The 17,822-nt window shown below is 45.6% G+C and overlaps 1 protein-coding gene across 2 annotated transcripts in view; it reads left to right on the top strand.

The window, feature by feature from the left end:
* SLC4A8 (solute carrier family 4 member 8) overlaps positions 1–17,822 on the top strand; it is an 82,388-nt gene that overhangs the window by 60,556 nt on the left and 4,010 nt on the right. For both annotated transcript variants that reach the window (XM_077923824.1, XM_028721477.2), the window contains exons 15-22: positions 1,437–1,542; positions 3,519–3,680; positions 5,063–5,176; positions 7,462–7,623; positions 9,032–9,283; positions 10,105–10,173; positions 12,574–12,747; positions 14,789–14,935. In XM_077923824.1, the coding sequence (XP_077779950.1) occupies positions 1,437–1,542; positions 3,519–3,680; positions 5,063–5,176; positions 7,462–7,623; positions 9,032–9,283; positions 10,105–10,173; positions 12,574–12,747; positions 14,789–14,935 (1,186 nt within the window). The remainder of the gene's footprint in view (positions 1–1,436; positions 1,543–3,518; positions 3,681–5,062; positions 5,177–7,461; positions 7,624–9,031; positions 9,284–10,104; positions 10,174–12,573; positions 12,748–14,788; positions 14,936–17,822) is intronic.

Genomic DNA, 17,822 nt, shown 5'->3' with positions numbered 1-17,822 from the left:
TATGCTGTACAGTTACACATATACACAGACCCACACTTTCTCTCTCTGGTATGGATATTGGCATTTTCAATTTATAAAGGTTAATTTATAAGCATTTTGGGCACTTATTAGCCATGGTCCATACTGTAGCATAGGGTGCATTCCTTGACCTATTTATTTCTCAAGGGGGTTGTTGTGTGTGCTGTTTATTTAATGGTTGTTAGATCTGCCAGCACATCTGTTCCAGGTGGAGTCTGCTACAGCTGCTTGTTCTTGTTGTTATTTTCATACCCGCCCATCTAGCTGGGTTGCCCCAGCCATTCTGTGCTGCTTCCAACAAATATAAAAACACAGTAAAACATCAAACATTAAAAGCTTTCCGATACAGGGCTGCCTTCAGATGTCTTCTAACAGTTGTATAGTTATTTATTTCCTTGACATCTGATGGGAGCGCGTTCCACAGGGCGGGTACCACTACCGAGAAGGCCCTCTGCCTGGTTCCCTGTAAACTCACTTCTCACAGTGAGGGAACTGCCAGAAGGCCCTTGGCGCTGGACCTCAGTGTCCAGGCTGAACGGTGGGGGTGGAGACACTCCTTCAGGTATACTGGGCCAAGGCTGTTTAAGGCTTTAAAGGTCAGCACCAACACTTTGAATTCTGCTACCCATACTGTGGCATAGGGTGCATTCCTCAAGCTATTTCTCAAGGGGGTTCTTGTGTGTCCCATTTATTTACTGATTGTTATACCTGCCAGCACTTCTGTTGCAGGTGGAGTCTGCAGGGACGATCAAGAAAGTGAAACTAGAGTTCAGACAGGGAATTAGGACCATGGACAGCTCCAAATTCTGGCTGCATATAGGCAGCAGCCATTACCAGGCAGACTAGAATATTGCTCTAGCAATGGTCTGGAGCTAACGGAAGCTTCGTACAGTGGACACGCGGGTTACGATTCGGCGCTTATGCACATGCACAAAGTGCGATTTAGTGCTTCTGCGCATGCGCGACCGCCGAAACCCGGAAGTAACCCATTCCGGTACTTCTGGGTTTCGGCGGTCCGTAACCTGAAAAAACGCAACCTGAAGTGTCTGTAACCCAAGGTATGACTGTAGTAATGAGGAACTACCGGTTTGTAAAGTGGTCACGTGATCCATCCAGGCATGGAAGTAAAGTCAAAGAGGGAAGGCAGGGCCACCAGTTCAGGCCATGTAGTTAAAAGCAGCTCTGTTGAGTTTCTCCTCTTATGAAGGATTTGGACAGAACAAAGTCTCAATTGTGGGAATGATTCCCAAGTAAATGTTTTCCGAATGGAGGTGCTTACCACAAATGGAACAATATGGTTTTTGTGCTTTCCCCCACTCCATCCCAAATGGATATGCCATTTTGCTTTGGGATGTAAACAAGGCTGTCTTTTGAGACATTCTCAGTGTGCTTTGTTAACCGTTTCCTTTGCCTGTCAGCTGCAGGTGTTCAGCCCCAGCGAATCCCAGCAATGAGACCCTGCAGTACTGGAAAGAAAACAACATCATTCCTTCAGCCGTCACATGGGCTAACCTCACAGTCTCCGTAAGTCTCTGGTCTTTGCAGCAACCCCCCCCCCCCCCGTTGGAGATGGGTTGATGTCTGTAGCACAGCATTACCAATTGATTAGATCAGCATTTATTAAACCAATAATCTTAGCACTTTTTTTTTTTACATGTGTACCCTTAAAGTTCTTGTCTACAATTACTACAATCCTGCCTTTCCTCAAAGGAACTTCATGGCTGTGTACTGATTTGAAATTAGGCTTCCCTGATCCTTTTCTGACACGCCCACTAATGCACTACATCAGGCATCCCCAACCTTCGGCCCTCCAGATGTTTTGGACTACAGTTCCCATCACCCCCTGACCACTGGTCCTGTTAGCTAGGGATCATGGGAGTTGTGGGCCAAAACATCTGGAGGGGATGCCTGCACTACATTAGCTTTCAGTGGGTTGCAGCAGAACTGTTGTAGTAAAATATGTACAATTATACCTCGGTTTATGAACTTAATCCGTTCCGGAGGTCTGTTCTTAAACCGAAACCATTCTTAAACCACAGTGCGCTTTCCCTAATGAGGCCTCCCACCGCCAATGCCCTTCCACCATTCGGATTCCGTTCTTAGACCGAGGTAAAGTTTGCAAACTGAGACACTACTTCCAGTTTTGCAGAGTTCGTAAACTGAATTGTTCGTAAACAGGACTTAAACTGAGGTACCATCTGAACCTTGTTTAAGCCACTGTTTTATTTATGTGTTTCAACAATTTCCAACCTATGTTAGTCAGTTTGGTTTATTGTGTTTAGCAAGCAGCCTTTACACACATAAAATAATAATAATAACAACAACAGAAATACTGCTACTAATAATGGTTTACATTTCTACTCCCTGACCCCTAATGGACAAATCACTTCCCATTCCCCCCTCAAGTTATGTTACACAAATCTGTAAAGCCTTAACAAGAAATTTAAATGTTCTAAAGGATATACAGTGGTACCTTGGGTTACATATGCTTCAGGTTACATACGCTTCAGGTTACAGACTCCGCTAACCCAGAAATATTACCTCAGGTTAAGAACTTTGCTTCAGGATGAGAACAGAAATCGTGCAGCGGCGGCGCAGTGGCAGCAGGAGGCCCCATTAGCTAAAGTGCTTCAGGTTAAGACATACTTGATCATGGCCCAACTTTATCATGGTATTAAGTGCCGAACACGTTCTGCATGTTCATGCCTCCACATTTAAGGATTGTGGGCTTGGGATTCTCCCACCCAAGCAATGTTGAATTTGCATAACAGCATCCATGCACACACAGGCTGTTCTGCTGAATAGTAGAGTATCACATTTAGCCCAAATGGAGACTTTATTTCAACTTCATTTTGCCCATTCTTACCTGGTAGGGATTGCCAACCTATGCCCACCTTGATTGTTGGACTACAGCTCCCACAATCCTTGGCCCTTGGCCATGTTGGTTGAAGATGAGTGGAGTTGGGAGCCCAGCAATCCGGAGAGCCACATCTCCCCCCTGCTGCAAGTTTAGTATTCAAATTGAGCAGCCCTAATTTATTCAAGGGGACACGGGTGGCGCTGTGGGTTAAACCACAGAGCCTAGGGCTTGTCGATCAGAAGGTTGGCGGTTCGAGTCCCTGTGACGGGGTAAACTTCCGTTGTTCGGTCCTTGCTCCTGCCCACCTAGCAGTTTGAAAGCACATCAAGTGCAAGTAGATAAATAGGTACCGCTCCAGCGGGAAGGTAAACAGCGTTTCCGTGCGCTGCTCTGGTTCGCCAGAAGTGGCTTAGTCATGCTGGCCACATGACCCGGAAGTTGTACGCTTTCTCCCTCGGCCAGTAAAGCGAGATGAGTGCCACAACCCCAGAGTCGGCCACGACTGGACCTAACGGTTAGGGGTCCCTTTACCTTTACCTTTAATTTATTCAACTGTTCATTGCATCTAATAATCACTGATGTTGCCATGCCTGCTGCCTGGGCTTTCTTTTCAATGCTTTGATTACACTTGTTTGTTCAGAAATGCCGGAAGATGCTTGGAGAATTCACAGGACCTTCATGTGGCGTTGATGGACCTTTCACCCCAGATGTTTATTTTTGGTGCTGCATTTTGTTTTTTACCACCTTTATCCTGTCGAGTACGCTGAAGAAATTTAAGACCAGTAGCTATTTCCCAAAAAGAGTAAGTAGATAGCAGTAGTGAGCACAGCAAATTGAAACCCTGACAGGTGTATGCTGTCTACCCTGTGTAACAATGACTGGCTGAATTATTTTTCTCTGTTCTGCATAATTACCACATTACCCTGGTCACATGAACAGGCTGGATTATTATTATTTTTTGGAGGGGAGGACTTTCTGCTTATCTTCAACTCTACCCTGTGGGGTAAATTAAGGCACCTGGCATTTACCATGGGGAGGGCCAAAAGGTGGCCCTGTTTGTGGCCAGCATCTGGAGCAGTGGCAAAGGAGAGACATTGCTTCTCTCTCTTTCACAATGGCAGAGTACAGAGTTATAGCAGATACAATAAGCAGCAGCAGCAGGTGAGGGTCAGGTATCAGGGAGGGGCAAAGTTAGGGTTGCCATATTACGGAGAGCAAAAAACAGGACACATTTGCCAACTTCTACTTTTTGCTATGGATCGCTATGGCGACTCTCATTTTACATACCCATGAGAAAGAGGGTGTGTCCTGGAAAAAGGGGACAGGTGACAAAGTGGCAGTGAGGTTGGCATGCTGCAAACAAGCAGGCAGAGCCAATCCAGTGCTCTTGCTGGTGTGTTTGCACCATGATGACCTTGTCACCGCCTTCCTCTTCTATTTCCTGGTCAGCAACAGAAATGTGACTGACAGGAGACCAGGTGAACAGAGACACCTCACCTCACTATGCCATTTGCTACTGAGTGCAGAGACTTTGGGCTGCATGAAGGAAATAATGAACTAAACAAGACATTTTACTGGCTTGGGTTATGTGCTCAGCTTTTACCTGCATTTTGAGTTGTAATCTGGATTCAGATAGACAAAGAGTTTTCTGTGAATGTTGCCCCACCTAGGCTGGTATTGTAACCTCCCCATCTGCCCTTGCAGTATGTGGTTTGGCCCTCCTGTTTTTAGGGCATTTTTGAGCATCCACCTATTCTTGCCTTCTGCTAACTTATTTAATTATGCATTTTTTTTATTTATGCATTTACACCCCACCCGTCTTCCGAGGTGGCGTGCCCAATTCTCTGCCTCCTGTGAGATGGGTTAAGCCGAGAGAAAGTGATCAGCCAGGGAGCTTCATGGCTGAGTGGGAATTTGAACCCTTCCTCCAAGGTCTCAGTCTGACGCTCTAACCACTACACCACAGTGGCTCTCATACTGCATTGTGTTCTTGCATTAATTTGCAAATAGGATAGTGTGCAAACAGTTCTGCATTGCGGTGAGGCGGCTTAACTCACGGCTTTCAGGCCTGCAGTCCTTTTCAGCCCCTGTCTCAGCCATCTGCATACTAATTAACCTGCTAAGTGCTCTGCTAACCAACATATATCCTCTTGCTAAGCCCTCTCTTGCTTTTTTTTGCAACAGGTTCGTTCAACAGTAGGTGATTTTGCTATTTTCATTACCATTGCTATCATGGTTCTAATTGACTACTTAGCTGGAATCCCATCTCCAAAGCTACATGTTCCCAGGGTCTTCAAGGTAGGCACCTTTCTTTTGATGATAGATTTGATGTGGCTTCTTAAGTGCAGCTAGCTTTTTGGTGTAGAAAATAAGGGATGTCTATGTGATTGGGGCAGAAGAGGACAGCACCATACCAGGTTCTGTCTGTGTTCTGGAGGGGAGTTAATATTTCATAGCTAAATGTGCATAGGGGGAACTGAGGTTTGGGAGTTGTGTATACTATTTGCAGTGGATCTGGCAGAGAGATGCAGCTAGGTAATTTTAGACTCTGGGCTTAAATGTCTTAGACATCACCAGGATAGTAATGTGTATTACGACACTTACTTCAAAATGTGGTAATTCATCCCTGCAGTATTCCTATACCTTTTGCTGAGAGGGGCTCTGGACATCTGCCCCAATTGGGCATAGGTAGATTACAGGGCAATGAGGCAAGGTGTAGAGTACAGGAGGCGAGAGGAATTCATGGCTTGAAATAAGCAGGTGGATGTTTAAAAGCAGAGTGGGAAGCAGAAAGATGAAAACGTTAAAGAATTGTGGAATTAGAAGTTGGTGGCTCTGTCGTCCAGTCAAGGCAGAAGCGACACTGTGGAAACAAGCAAAGGTTGCGGACGGTCCCATCATAACTGAAAATGCTTGAAAGATGCTTGTGCATGGTAAAATATTTGTGTCTTGCTACCTTAAGAAAAGGGACATGGGTGGCGCTGTGGGTTAAACCACAGAGCCTAGGACTTGCCGATCAGAAGGTCGGCGGTTCAAATCCCCGCGACAGAGTGAGCTCCCGTTGCTCGGTCCCTGCTCCTGCCAACCTAGCAGTTCGAAAGCATGTCAAAGTGCAAGTAGATAAATAGGTACAGCTCCGGCAGGAAGGTAAACAGCGTTTCCATGCGCTGCTCTGGTTTGCCAGAAGTGGCTTAGTCATGCTGGCCACATGACCCGGAAGCTGTATGTCGGCTCCTTCGGCCAGTAAAGTGAGATGTGCGCCACAACCCCAGAGTCGGCCACGACTGGACCTAATGGCCAGGGGTCCCTTTCCCATTTACCTTAAGAAAAATACCCCAAGGGTGGATTCAGGGGACCATGTTTATTCTTCTCTGCGATTAATGTTTTGCTTTGCGAAACCTAAAGCCCTCTGCTGGACTTGGCATGTGGCTCTACTCCACATTCCCTAAAGTGGTGGTATTCAAATGTCCTCCCCATCACAGTGCTAAGGAACCCCAGCATGGCCAGCTGTGGGATCCCTACATATTGCGCATGAATCCTGAGCTTATTCTAGAGTACACAGTTCAAGAATTCCTCTCCAGGTTTGTGTTATAGGGAAAGATGGCAAATTGGGAAGGTTGGCGGTTCGAATCTCCACGACGGGGTGAGCTCCCGTTGCTTGGTCACAGCTCCTGCCAATCTAGCAGTTCAAAAGCACATCAAAGTGCAAGTAGATAAATAGGTACCACTCCGGTGGGAAGGTAAACAGCATTTCTGTGTGCTGCTCTGGTTTTGCCAGAAGCGGCTTAGTCATGCTGGCCACATGACCTGGAAAAACTGTTGATTCCCTCGGCCAGTAAAGCGAGATAAGCACCGCAACCCCAGAGTCATTCGTGACTGGACTTAACTGTCAGGGGTCCTTTACCTTTACCTTTTTATATTGACTCCAGTATAAAATGCACATTGCCCAATTAAGATGGACCTTCCATAATCTCTGGCTATTGGCCATGCTGGAAGGGGCTGATGGGAGCTGGAACTCAACGGCATGTGGAAGGCGATGGATTGAGGAGGAGTGCTGTATTGCATGGATCAAGTTGGTCACTATATAGACACGAGAAGTAGTTACAGTGGTACCTTGGAACTCGAACGTAATCCATTCCGGAAGACCATTCGACCTCCGAAACGTTCAAGTTCCAAGCCGCAGCTTCTGATTGGTTCTTGCTCTCAGTGGAAGCTGCATCGGATGTTTGAGTTCCGAGGGACGTTCGAAAACTGGAGCACGTCCGGGTTTTCGGCTATCGGGAACCAAAACATTCGGCAATGGAGCCGTTCGAGTTCTGAGGTACCACTGTATTTCATAGGGCATAGGCCTATTGCTAGGATATGTGTACCTGATTTGATGAGTGTCTCAAAACTGTGAGTCCTTAGGGTCATATCAAAATGTCTGACACCCCAAGCATATGGAGAGCATTTTTAAATTTAGGATGGGGAGCCGTAGGCAAGTCTGTTGTGCACCATGCTGTGACATTCTAGAATTTTCAGGACATCAAGAAGAATAGCAGCTGAGACTGGGTAGTGCACAAACCCTGTGTATTATTCTGCAGCCAACAAGAGACGACCGTGGGTGGCTCATTAGTCCAGTTGGTGACAATCCCGGGTGGACAGTAGTAGCAGCTATCATCCCAGCTCTGCTCTGCACCATACTGGTATTTATGGACCAGCAGATCACTGCAGTTATTGTGAACAGGAAGGAACATAAGCTTAAGGTAATGGTATACTTTGCTTGTTGAAGTCTGCAATACTTTTATTTCTGTTACTATGATATGAGAAGTATAATCATGTTGCCTACTAGGACAGCAGCATTGTGATGGCATTAAAAGGCTCAGATGAAAGATACTTAGTTGTGTTCTTTCATTTCCGTGGGTCTGCTCCGAGTAAAACTTAGTTGAATGCCACCCACTGGTTTTAATCAGTGCTTTGGTCCCATTGCAATTAGTAGCACATTAGACTAATGTAAGCCTCAGTGATTTTAATGGGACTAAAACATTACTACTCCCAGGTTTGGAGAAGTGAACATCTCATGCTACTACATTTTTGCAATGTAATGAATAAAAACTGTTCTTCCACTCAATCAAATGCCTTCCTGACACCCAGGAACACATAATTCATGCTTGTTTCTGCTGATATTCACTTTCAGCAATTACATTTATTCCTTTTCTCATATTGTGAACTGAAGCCCAACTGCTTCTAAACTCTGGTGATGATTAATATATTTTGAAAAATTCCGCAAGTGGCCAATATGACCACTTATTTTATTTTAAAAATAAGAGTGAATTTTCATCTTTTCAAGTATTTGAAAAATGGGAACATGTCTGATAATTAGTTAAGAATTCTGTGATACGTATTAGTCTTACAAAAATCTGTTATAAAATTGCTAGGAAACCAGCAGTTTATTGGGTTGTTCCAATAAACAGATAACCTGTCTCACGTTTTCTTCCATAGGTAGGCTGTTTAACATAACCTCATCTGCACTGCTAATTTTAGGTATATCACAAACAAATGCCCTCATTAGATCTAAGTTATCTGATGAATAAACGGCTTTATAAAATTCAAAAGGCAAAGTTACAATTTCTTTTTTTGTTTTGTTTTTGATAATCTCTTTCCCTGTTCTAAATTAATCAAGGTGGTAATGTTCTTCTTTTGTTTGTCCACAAACTTACTAGCAAACTTACTTATCAGCTTTATTGCCTTTCTTGAAATAGGTCGGCTTAGTAAATAAGCAGAGATCTTTCTGCTTTTAAAACAACTTGCAAAACCCAACAGTTTTCTATTGACCTCCCAGCAGATCTCAGGGTATAGGAAAATAAATATGGGAGAAAGTATGCTCTCTAACAGATTGTGTGTGTGTGTGTGTGTGTAGTTTTAACTAGTTCAAAGTACTGCCAAAAGTGAAAGAATCTTGCATCTGACAGAGGTTGGATAATCTGCTTCTTACCTACTATCATCTTCCATGGTATGAAGAACTGGGGCCTGGCCTTTGCCATCAGGTGTCCTGTGACCTCTGTTGCATTTCAAGCATGTGACAAACCTTTCTCTAGAACTTGTTAGTATTTGATAGCTCTCTGAATATATAAGCTTCTAGCTGCCATCTGCTAATGACTTATATCTCCACAGAAAGGGGGCGGCTACCACTTGGACCTTCTAACGGTGGGCGTCATGATTGGTGTGTGTTCAGTGATGGGGTTGCCTTGGTTTGTTGCTGCCACCGTTCTTTCCATCAGTCATGTGAACAGCCTCAAACTGGAGTCCAGCGTGGCAGCTCCTGGAGAGCAACCTAAATTCCTGGGCATACGTGAGCAAAGAGCTACCGGATTGATGATTTTTGTACTAATGGGCCTCTCAGTTTTCATCACTAGTGCGTTGCAGGTAAAAGGAACTTTCAAGGTTACAATATGACAATAGCCCCATTTTTGGGAAAGCACTGAAATTAGATGGTGTTGGTTTTAATATGAGAAACCAGCTTTGGCAATAGCAACTAACTCTGGATTTCTGTTCCAAAAGTGCACTTATGGTATTTGCAGAAGGTGTTTTGGAGAGATGGCCTCATTAAATGGGGGCTTTATTTCCTTCTGCTCCTCAGACTATAGGTACCTAGAGCACAGTTTTTTCTGCATTAAGTTGGAGCCAGATAATTCTCTTATACCCAAAATAGCAAAAAGATCCTTTCTCTCGGCTCCCATGGGCTACTAAATTGACACGTAGACAATTGCACAGTTAGACCCTAATAAGTGTTAGGATTGCGGCCTAAGTCTTTGCTCAGTCTGCATTTCATTGACAAGATAAGGGTTGGAAGAGTTGCCAGGAGATATAACAGAGGCAGGGAGGAGAGGCCAAGAAGGCAGATTTAGGCGTTCTTGGTGGGTCATTTTATATTATTTGCCAATACAATGACAGCTAGGAACTGTGCTTCAAGAGCTAGATGCATCCTATTAAGTGTGCCCCACAAATAAATATATAACTCATCTGTTTGTAATGCAAAGTTTGCTGCTTATTAGTTATAGTTGTCTCTATTGACTTTTTACAACCAAGCCTTTATGCTTTATGAATTTTGTACTATGCTTTTAAATGCTGTTTTTACTGTTCTTGGATGCTGTTTGGAGTGTTGTTTTGGCAGAAGGTATGGTGTATAAGTGCTTGAAGTGAATGAATAAATGAATAGTGGAATGATGTGTGTACTCCTTTTCCAGTTTATACCTATGCCTGTCCTCTATGGAGTGTTCCTGTACATGGGCGTTTCTTCCCTGGACGGAATTCAGGTATGCAATTTTACTGACTTCAAGGAATTGCCCAAAAGAGGCAGATCAACGCAATACACATTAGAAAAAGCAGTCTGGAAATGTTCCACCATCTCTTAAAGGAAGAACCTTCCTCTTTCCCCTATTTTTCTTTTCCTCTCCCCCTCCCCAATATCACTTTCACTATTCCATCTTCCACTTCCACTCATCCTTTCCCTTCCTTTCCCTTCACTCCTTCACACTATGTGGTACCCCTGCCTTTCTTCCAAGGAACTCGGGCCAGTATATGTGACTCTCCTCCCATTTTATATTCACAACATCCTGGTGAGGTATATTCTATATCAGGGAGGGAGTTGGAATTATTGTAGGTTAGACTGAGAGATGGTATCTGGCCCAAGATAAGCTTCATGGGGACCTAGTCAAACACTCTAGACAGCATAGGCATAGTTATGTCTCGTGTTCTTTACCTGGGTGGGAGTTGGTTGTTATGCACCTGTGTTGAAGCCTTGAAGTTGGCAAAGGCCCCTGAAGGTTGCAGTGTTCCTCTCTGTGCAGCAGACACAGATTGCCACAGATGTAGAAGGGATCCTTTCTTGAAGGAGCATCTTCACTCCCATTCTTCAGGTCGGACACTGAGGTCTAGCTCCAAGAGCCTTCTGACTGTTCTCTCATTGCAAGAAGCCAAGTTACAGGGAACCAGGCAGAGGGCCTTCTTGGCGACTGCCCTATGGAATGCCCTTCTGTCAGATGTCAAAGATAAATAATTATGCAACCTTCTGAAGACATCTAAAGGCAGCCCTGTATCAGGACTCTTTTAATGTGTGATGTTTTGTTGTTTATCTATATTCAGTTGGAAGCTGCCCAGAGTGGCTGGGGCAACCAAGACAGGTGGGTGGGGTACAAAAAAAATATTATTATTTATTATTAGGCCTCCCCAACTGTAGCAGCTCACAGCATTAATAAGAGCACAACAATAAAACAATACACAACATCCAGTGCATTGAAAGCACAGCATCCAAAACAGTACAGATATATTTTGTAACACATATAATAATATTAATTGTGTATGTCTTAATTACTCCTCTTCTCCTTGTTTTGCATTTTTTTCCAGATGTATAACAAGTCTTATTGTAGTGGGTTTTTGCCCTTCGGATCTAACACAAGGGTGTAGAAATGGCTTGAATTTCATTTTTGTTGTCAGTAATCTCAAACCTCTGATGTAACACTGCACAGTCTGTTCTGTCAAAGATTAGGATGGTGGAGTCTGCTTAACTGGGGCAAATGGGGCACTCCCCTCTGCAACCTCAGCCAGTCCCAACCTGCTTGCCTTCTTACTTACAATCATTCCAGGGGGTAGCATGGCTGGTCAGTTTCATAGTCATAGTGATGCCTTTGCAGGACTCAGCAGAGAGGAAGCTGGGGACAAATCTAGAATTAGTTTGTTTTGCCTTTCACTGGCTCTCTTGGTTCCTCAGCCTCCCACATTTGTGCCTTTCCAACACTGTGCATAAAAATAAAGGCTGCTTCAAACACAGTGTTGAAACCGCAAGTTCCAGTGTGTGTGAAAGAGACAAAACTTGTTTTTTTGGGGGAAAGGTGTCTTGAGTGTATAATTTTTTAAAAAATCTCAAAGTGGTGAACAAACTATTACAAAATATCAAAATAAAACATTACAAATCAAAGTGAGCATAAAATACACATTTAAAGAAACATAATCAGCAAGAAAGCAAATGTTATCTTAAACATATACTAAAAAATTAAAGATTACAGCAAAACTATACATTTACAGTGTCATTAGCAACCAAACAAAATGGCTGAAACAGAAGCTGCACCCACACTTCGACTTGCACAGTAACATCTCCAGTCAGCAGTGTTGCTGCTGCTTGCCAGGAGGTAGAGGGGCAGGCGAGAGGCGGTAGTGAGGTTGGCATGGTGCAAACGCACTGAAAGGAGTGCTGGATGGGCTCCACAGGTGCGTATTCACTGTGCTGACCTCATAAATGCCTCGCCCTTTACCCTGTACTTCCGGGTAAGCAGCAGCAACGCAATGGAGGTCAGGGGAGAGGCAGCAGCCTACCATGCCTTCTGCTAAAGAATGAGCTGCTGCTCCCTGCCTTTGGCAAAGCGTGGCTTTCTTGCCTTTCAGTGTGACAGAAATCCCTTTTATTTATTAATATGAGATAAGAACTGGAAGACAGGGAATCATTTCCTAATAAAATGGAAAGCACATTCTAGTGAAGATTAATATTGCTTTCAAGGTACACCCACATGTTAAAGGCGTTTTGCATCTGTGTCTTGTGTGGAAAATGCCCTTAGCTATTTTATACGGGTTTGTGTAAGGTAGTTCATGAAGTAGGCACTCTATAGTAATTTATGCCTTGTTTCAAATGCCTGATTTATTCTGTTGTATGCTCTCCCTAGTTCTTTGATCGCCTGAAGCTCATTGGAATGCCAACCAAACACCAGCCGGACTTCATCTATCTTCGACACGTTCCATTGCGAAAAGTGCACCTCTTCACTGCCATCCAAATGACCTGCCTCATTCTTCTCTGGGCTATTAAGGCATCTCGTGCTGCTATTGTCTTTCCCATGATGGTAAAAACCTATAAGTTAAGGCTGAATAGGCCATAATGTTATCACGTGGACCGAGATTGCATCTGTAAAAATTGGCCTGTGTTTTGTGTCTTACTGCTGTTAAAAAGCCCCATTTATTAATGGGAATTCTGTTCCCCAAATGGCTTTTGTATCCTCAGCATATTTCTTTGGTTACACAGTACAGTGGTACCTCGCAAGACGAATGCCTCGCAAGACGGAAAACTCGCAAGACGAAAGGGTTTTTTGTTTTTTGAGTTGCTTCGCAAGACGATTTTCCCTATGGGCTTGCTTCGCAAGACGGAAACGTCTTGCAAGTTTGTTTCCTTTTTCTTAACACCGTTAATACAGTTGCGACTTGACTTCGAGGAGCAACTCATAGCACGCGGTGTGGTAGCCTTTTTTGAGGTTTTTGAAGACTTTGGTGATTTTTGAAGCTTTTCCAAAACTTTTCCGACACCGTGCTTCGTAAGACGAAAAAAATCGCAAGATGACAAAACTCACGGAACGAATTAATTTCGTCTTGCGAGGCACCACTGTATTTATAAGCCAGTGTACAAAGTGGATAACAGAAGTCGAACCAGAACACAGGTTAGGTAAAGGTAAAGGGAACCCTGACCATTAGGTCCTGTTGTAACCGACTCTGGGGTTGCGGCGCTCATCTTGCTTTATTGGCCAAGGGAGCCGGCGTACAGCTTCCGGGTCATGTGGCCAGCATGACTAAGCCGCTTCTGGTGAACCAGAGCAGTGCACGGAAACGCCGTTTACCTTCCCTCCGGAGTGGTACCTATTTATCTACTTGCACTTTGACGTGCTTTTGAACTGCTAGGTTGGCAGGAGCAGGGACCGAGCAACGGGAGCTCACCCCGTTGTGGTGATTCAAACCGCCGACCTTCTGATCGGCAAGTCCTAGGCCCTGTGGTTTAACCCACAGTGCCACCCAATTTAACCAGGTTGGAAGGGATGGAAGTTGTCAGTAGTACCACCACAAATATAAACATGGGCTCTGATTTAACATCTGTGTGCAGTCTAGTTCAGATAGTTGGCAGTAGTTTCATTCAGCCGCCTTCTTCTTCTTCTTCTTCTTCTTCTTCTTCTTCTTCTTCTTCTTCTTCTTCTTCTTCTTCTTCTTATTTGGGGGGAGATTCAGTTCAGTTCCTCGTTGTCCCTGGTGCTGGCCCAATATATTTTGCTCCCTGAAGCAGAGCCCAAATGGTTCCCTCCCCACTAGGGCCAACACTTTTGAAAGTTTTGCTGCAACACCAATCCCTGCCTTCATCTATCCTTCATCTGTCCCCATGGTGTTGTCTAAAGCAAGTTGCTTTGCTCTGCTGCATGGTCGAGGCAGCCCTGGCTTCCCCTTCATAATAGCTGATTATTGCTATTGTTTGATTGCCTGAGCTGGGTTACAAACATGCTGGATTTTCATTAACATGTAACCCCCAAAATTTTGGATACCCTCCAAGCTGATACTAAACTGTTGTGTTCCTTTTGTCCTACAGACCCTGTGTTTTGTGCTCCCCCCAGCTGAATAATTGACACAGCAAACCAGGGTTCCAAGTTAACACCCCCAAATCCAGCATTGTCTAATCACCTCCAAACTGATGCCAAAGTTTTGTGGCTCATTTTGTGCCATTTTGTCCTGAAAAGCCCATGTTTGGTACCTTCACCCCACTCAAAACTGCGTAATTAATAGACTGAGAGCCAGAGGTATTCTCCCAAACAAAATGGCACAAAAAGGACACAAAACTTTGGCATTAGCTTGGAGGGATTTTGGGATTACACATGAATGAAGTTCTCTTGCTCTCCTGTTTGCCTCCTTGCCACAAACAAAACTCTGCAGCAAGAATGACAATCTTTGCATAACATTTGATCATGGAAGAGGAGAGTAAAGAAAATTGTGTCTTTCTCCCCCTGTCTGGTACCCTTTCTCCCCTTTGTCTTCATCTGTGTATTGTTCCAGCTGGTGAATCCTCTCATTAAGCGTGTGAGTGCTCTTTATCTTTTCCCACCTTCCCATTTCTCTTCTCCTTACTACAACAAGGTTTTGGCTTTGGTCTTTGTACGGAAGCTCATGGATGTCTGCTTTTCAAAGCGGGAACTCAGTTGGCTTGATGACCTTATGCCAGAGAGCAAGAAGAAAAGATTGGACGATGCACAGATTGTGGCAGAGCAAGCAGAGCAAGTAGAGGTAAGCAGGTTTATGTATTGCATGTATGTGTCCACCCTTCAGAATCTGATTGTTAGGCACCAGCTATAAGATCCTCTTGTACTTTCTTATTATCAAGGGCAGGCACAGACATGTTACTCTTGAGACACCCATCTCATCACTCAAGCCCTTTTTGATCTTTCCTGTGCTATCACCATCTAGTTCCTCCCAATTTTCTCTTATTGATCAGTTGCCAATCCCTTACCATTTTCCACCCTAAATTCATACAGCAGCGGAGGAAGCCGCTTGGGCACCTGGGGCAGCACGCCCAAGGGCGGGGTGAGCCGCCCATAAAGGTGTGGCAAGCCACCCATATAGGCGAGCCGAGGGTGGGACGAGCCACCCATAGGGGTGGGGCGCACCATGGGGCCTCTGGAATCTGCCTGCCTCCTCCCACTCAGCCGCCCTACAGCTGGGGCGGAGGCAGCAGGTGGACCGTTTGGGCAGTGCAGAGCCTGTGTGTACCCAAGCCACCATGTCTCTCCCAGGTGAGATACGTGGCTTGGGTGGGCTGCAGGCCCTGCAGTGAGTGCTTCCCGGCATTTCACCAACTGTCCATCATCTCCATCTGCATGCAATTCTTATCAAAATACTGTAAGAGAGAATATTAAATAAAGGAATAAAGAGAAAAGAGAAAGGAAATAAGAAAGAAACAGATAAAAGGTAAAATGACTTCCAGCTAGCCATCCCTCAGTTGTATATACAGTCATACCTTGGTTCCCCAATGCCTTGCGAGAACCGTTTTGGCTCCCGAACGCCACAAACCCGGAAGTGAGTGTTCCAGTTTGCAAATGTTCTTTGGAAGCCAAATATCTGACTCGGCTTCTGCGGCTTCCAATTGAGTGCAGGAAGCTCCTGCAGCCAATAGGAAGCCGTGCCTTGGTTGTTGAACATTTTCAGAAGTAAACGGACTTCCGGAACGGATTCCGTTTGACAACCAAGGTACGACTGTAATATAATAATAATAATAATAATAATTTATTATTTATACCCCGCCCATCTGGCTGGGTTTCCCCAGCCACTCTGGGCGGCTTCCAACTGAATATTAAAAACAGTACAGCATCAAACATTAAAAAACTTCCCTAAAGAGGGCTGCCTTCAGATGACTTCTAAAAGTAAAATAGTTGTTTATTGCTTTGACATCTGCTGGGAGGGCGTTCCACAGGGCAGGAGCCACTACCGAGAAGGCCCTCTGCCTGGTTCCCTGTAACCTTACTTCTCGCAATGAGGGAACCGCCAGAAGGCCCTCGGCGCTGGATCTCAGTGTCCGGGCTGAACGATGGGGGTGGAGACGCTCCTTCAGATATACTGGACCGAGGCCGTTTAGGGCTTTAAAGGTCAGCACCAACACTTTGAATTGTGCTCGGAAACGTACTGGGAGCCAATGCAGATCTCTCAGAACTGGTGTTATGTGGTCCCGGCGGCCATTCCCAGTCACCAGTCTAGCGGCCGCATTCTGGATTAATTGCAGTTTCCGGGTCACCTTCAAAGGTAGCCCCACGTAGAGCGCGTTGCAGTAGTCCAAGCGGGAGATAACTAGAGCATGCACCACTCTGGCAAGACAGTCTGCGGGCAGGTAGGGTCTTAGCCTGCGTACCAGGTGGAGCTGGTAGACAGCTGCCCTGGACACAGAATTAACCTGTGCCTCCATGGACAGCTGTGAGTCCAAAATGACTCCCAGGCTGCGCACCTGGTCCTTCAGGGGCACAGTTACCCCATTCAGGACCAGGGAATCCCCCACACCTGCCCGCCCCCTGTCCCCCAAAAACAGTACTTCTGTCTTGTCAGGATTCAGCCTCAATCTGTTAGCCGCCATCCATCCTCCAACCGCCTCCAGGCACTCACACAGGACCTTCACCGCCTTCACTGGTTCTGATTTAAAGGAGAGGTAGAGCTGGGTGTCATCTGCATACTGATGAACACCCAGCCCAAACCCCCTGATGATCTCTCCCAGCGGCTTCATATAGATATTAAAAAGCATGGGGGAGAGGACGGAACCCTGAGGCACCCCACAAGTGAGAGCCCAGGGGTCTGAACACTCATCCCCCACCACCACTTTCTGGACACGGCCCAGGAGAAAGGAGCGGAACCACCGTATAACAGTGCCCCCAGCTCCCAGCCCCTCTAGACGGTCCAGAAGGATGTTATGGTCGATGGTGTCAAAGGCCGCTGAGAGATCCAGCAGAACTAGGAAACAGCTCTCACCTTTGTCCCTAGCCCGCCGGAGATCATCAACCAGCGCGACCAAGGCAGTTTCAGTCCCATGGTGAGGCCTGAATCCCGATTGGAAGGGATCCAAATGGTCCGCATCCTCCAGGCGTGCTTGGAGTTGTCTGGCAACCACCCGCTCAATCACCTTGCCCAAGAATGGTAAATTTGAGACTGGGCGATAGTTGGCCAAGTTGGCTGGGTCTAAAGATGTTTTTTTAAGAAGCGGTTTAATGACCGCCTCTTTCAGCGGGTCTGGGAAGGCTCCCTCATAGAGGGAAGCATTCACCACCCCGCAGAGCCCATCGCCCAGTCCTTCCCGGCTCGCTTTTATCAGCCAGGATGGGCAAGGATCCAGGAGACAGGTGGTCGGTTTCACTTGTCCAAGCAGCCTGTCCACATCCTCGGAGGTAACAGATTGGAATTGATCCCATGTAACAGGACCAGACAGAACTCTAGCACTCTCCCACCCTGGCCCTGCTCCCACGGTGGAGTCTACCTCCTTCTGAATCTGAGCGACTTTATCTGCAAAAAACTTTGCAAAAGCATTGCAGGAGATCTTGGGGTCCCTACCAGGCCCCGGTGGTGCAGGTGGTTCCGATAGATTGCGAACTACCTGAAAAAGTCTCCTGCTGCTGTTTTCTGCAGATGCAATGGAGGC

The sequence above is a fragment of the Podarcis muralis genome, chromosome 2, assembly GCF_964188315.1.
Source record: "Podarcis muralis chromosome 2, rPodMur119.hap1.1, whole genome shotgun sequence".
Taxonomy (NCBI): Eukaryota; Metazoa; Chordata; class Lepidosauria; order Squamata; family Lacertidae; genus Podarcis; species Podarcis muralis.
This window is presented reverse-complemented; position numbering and strand designations above follow the sequence as displayed.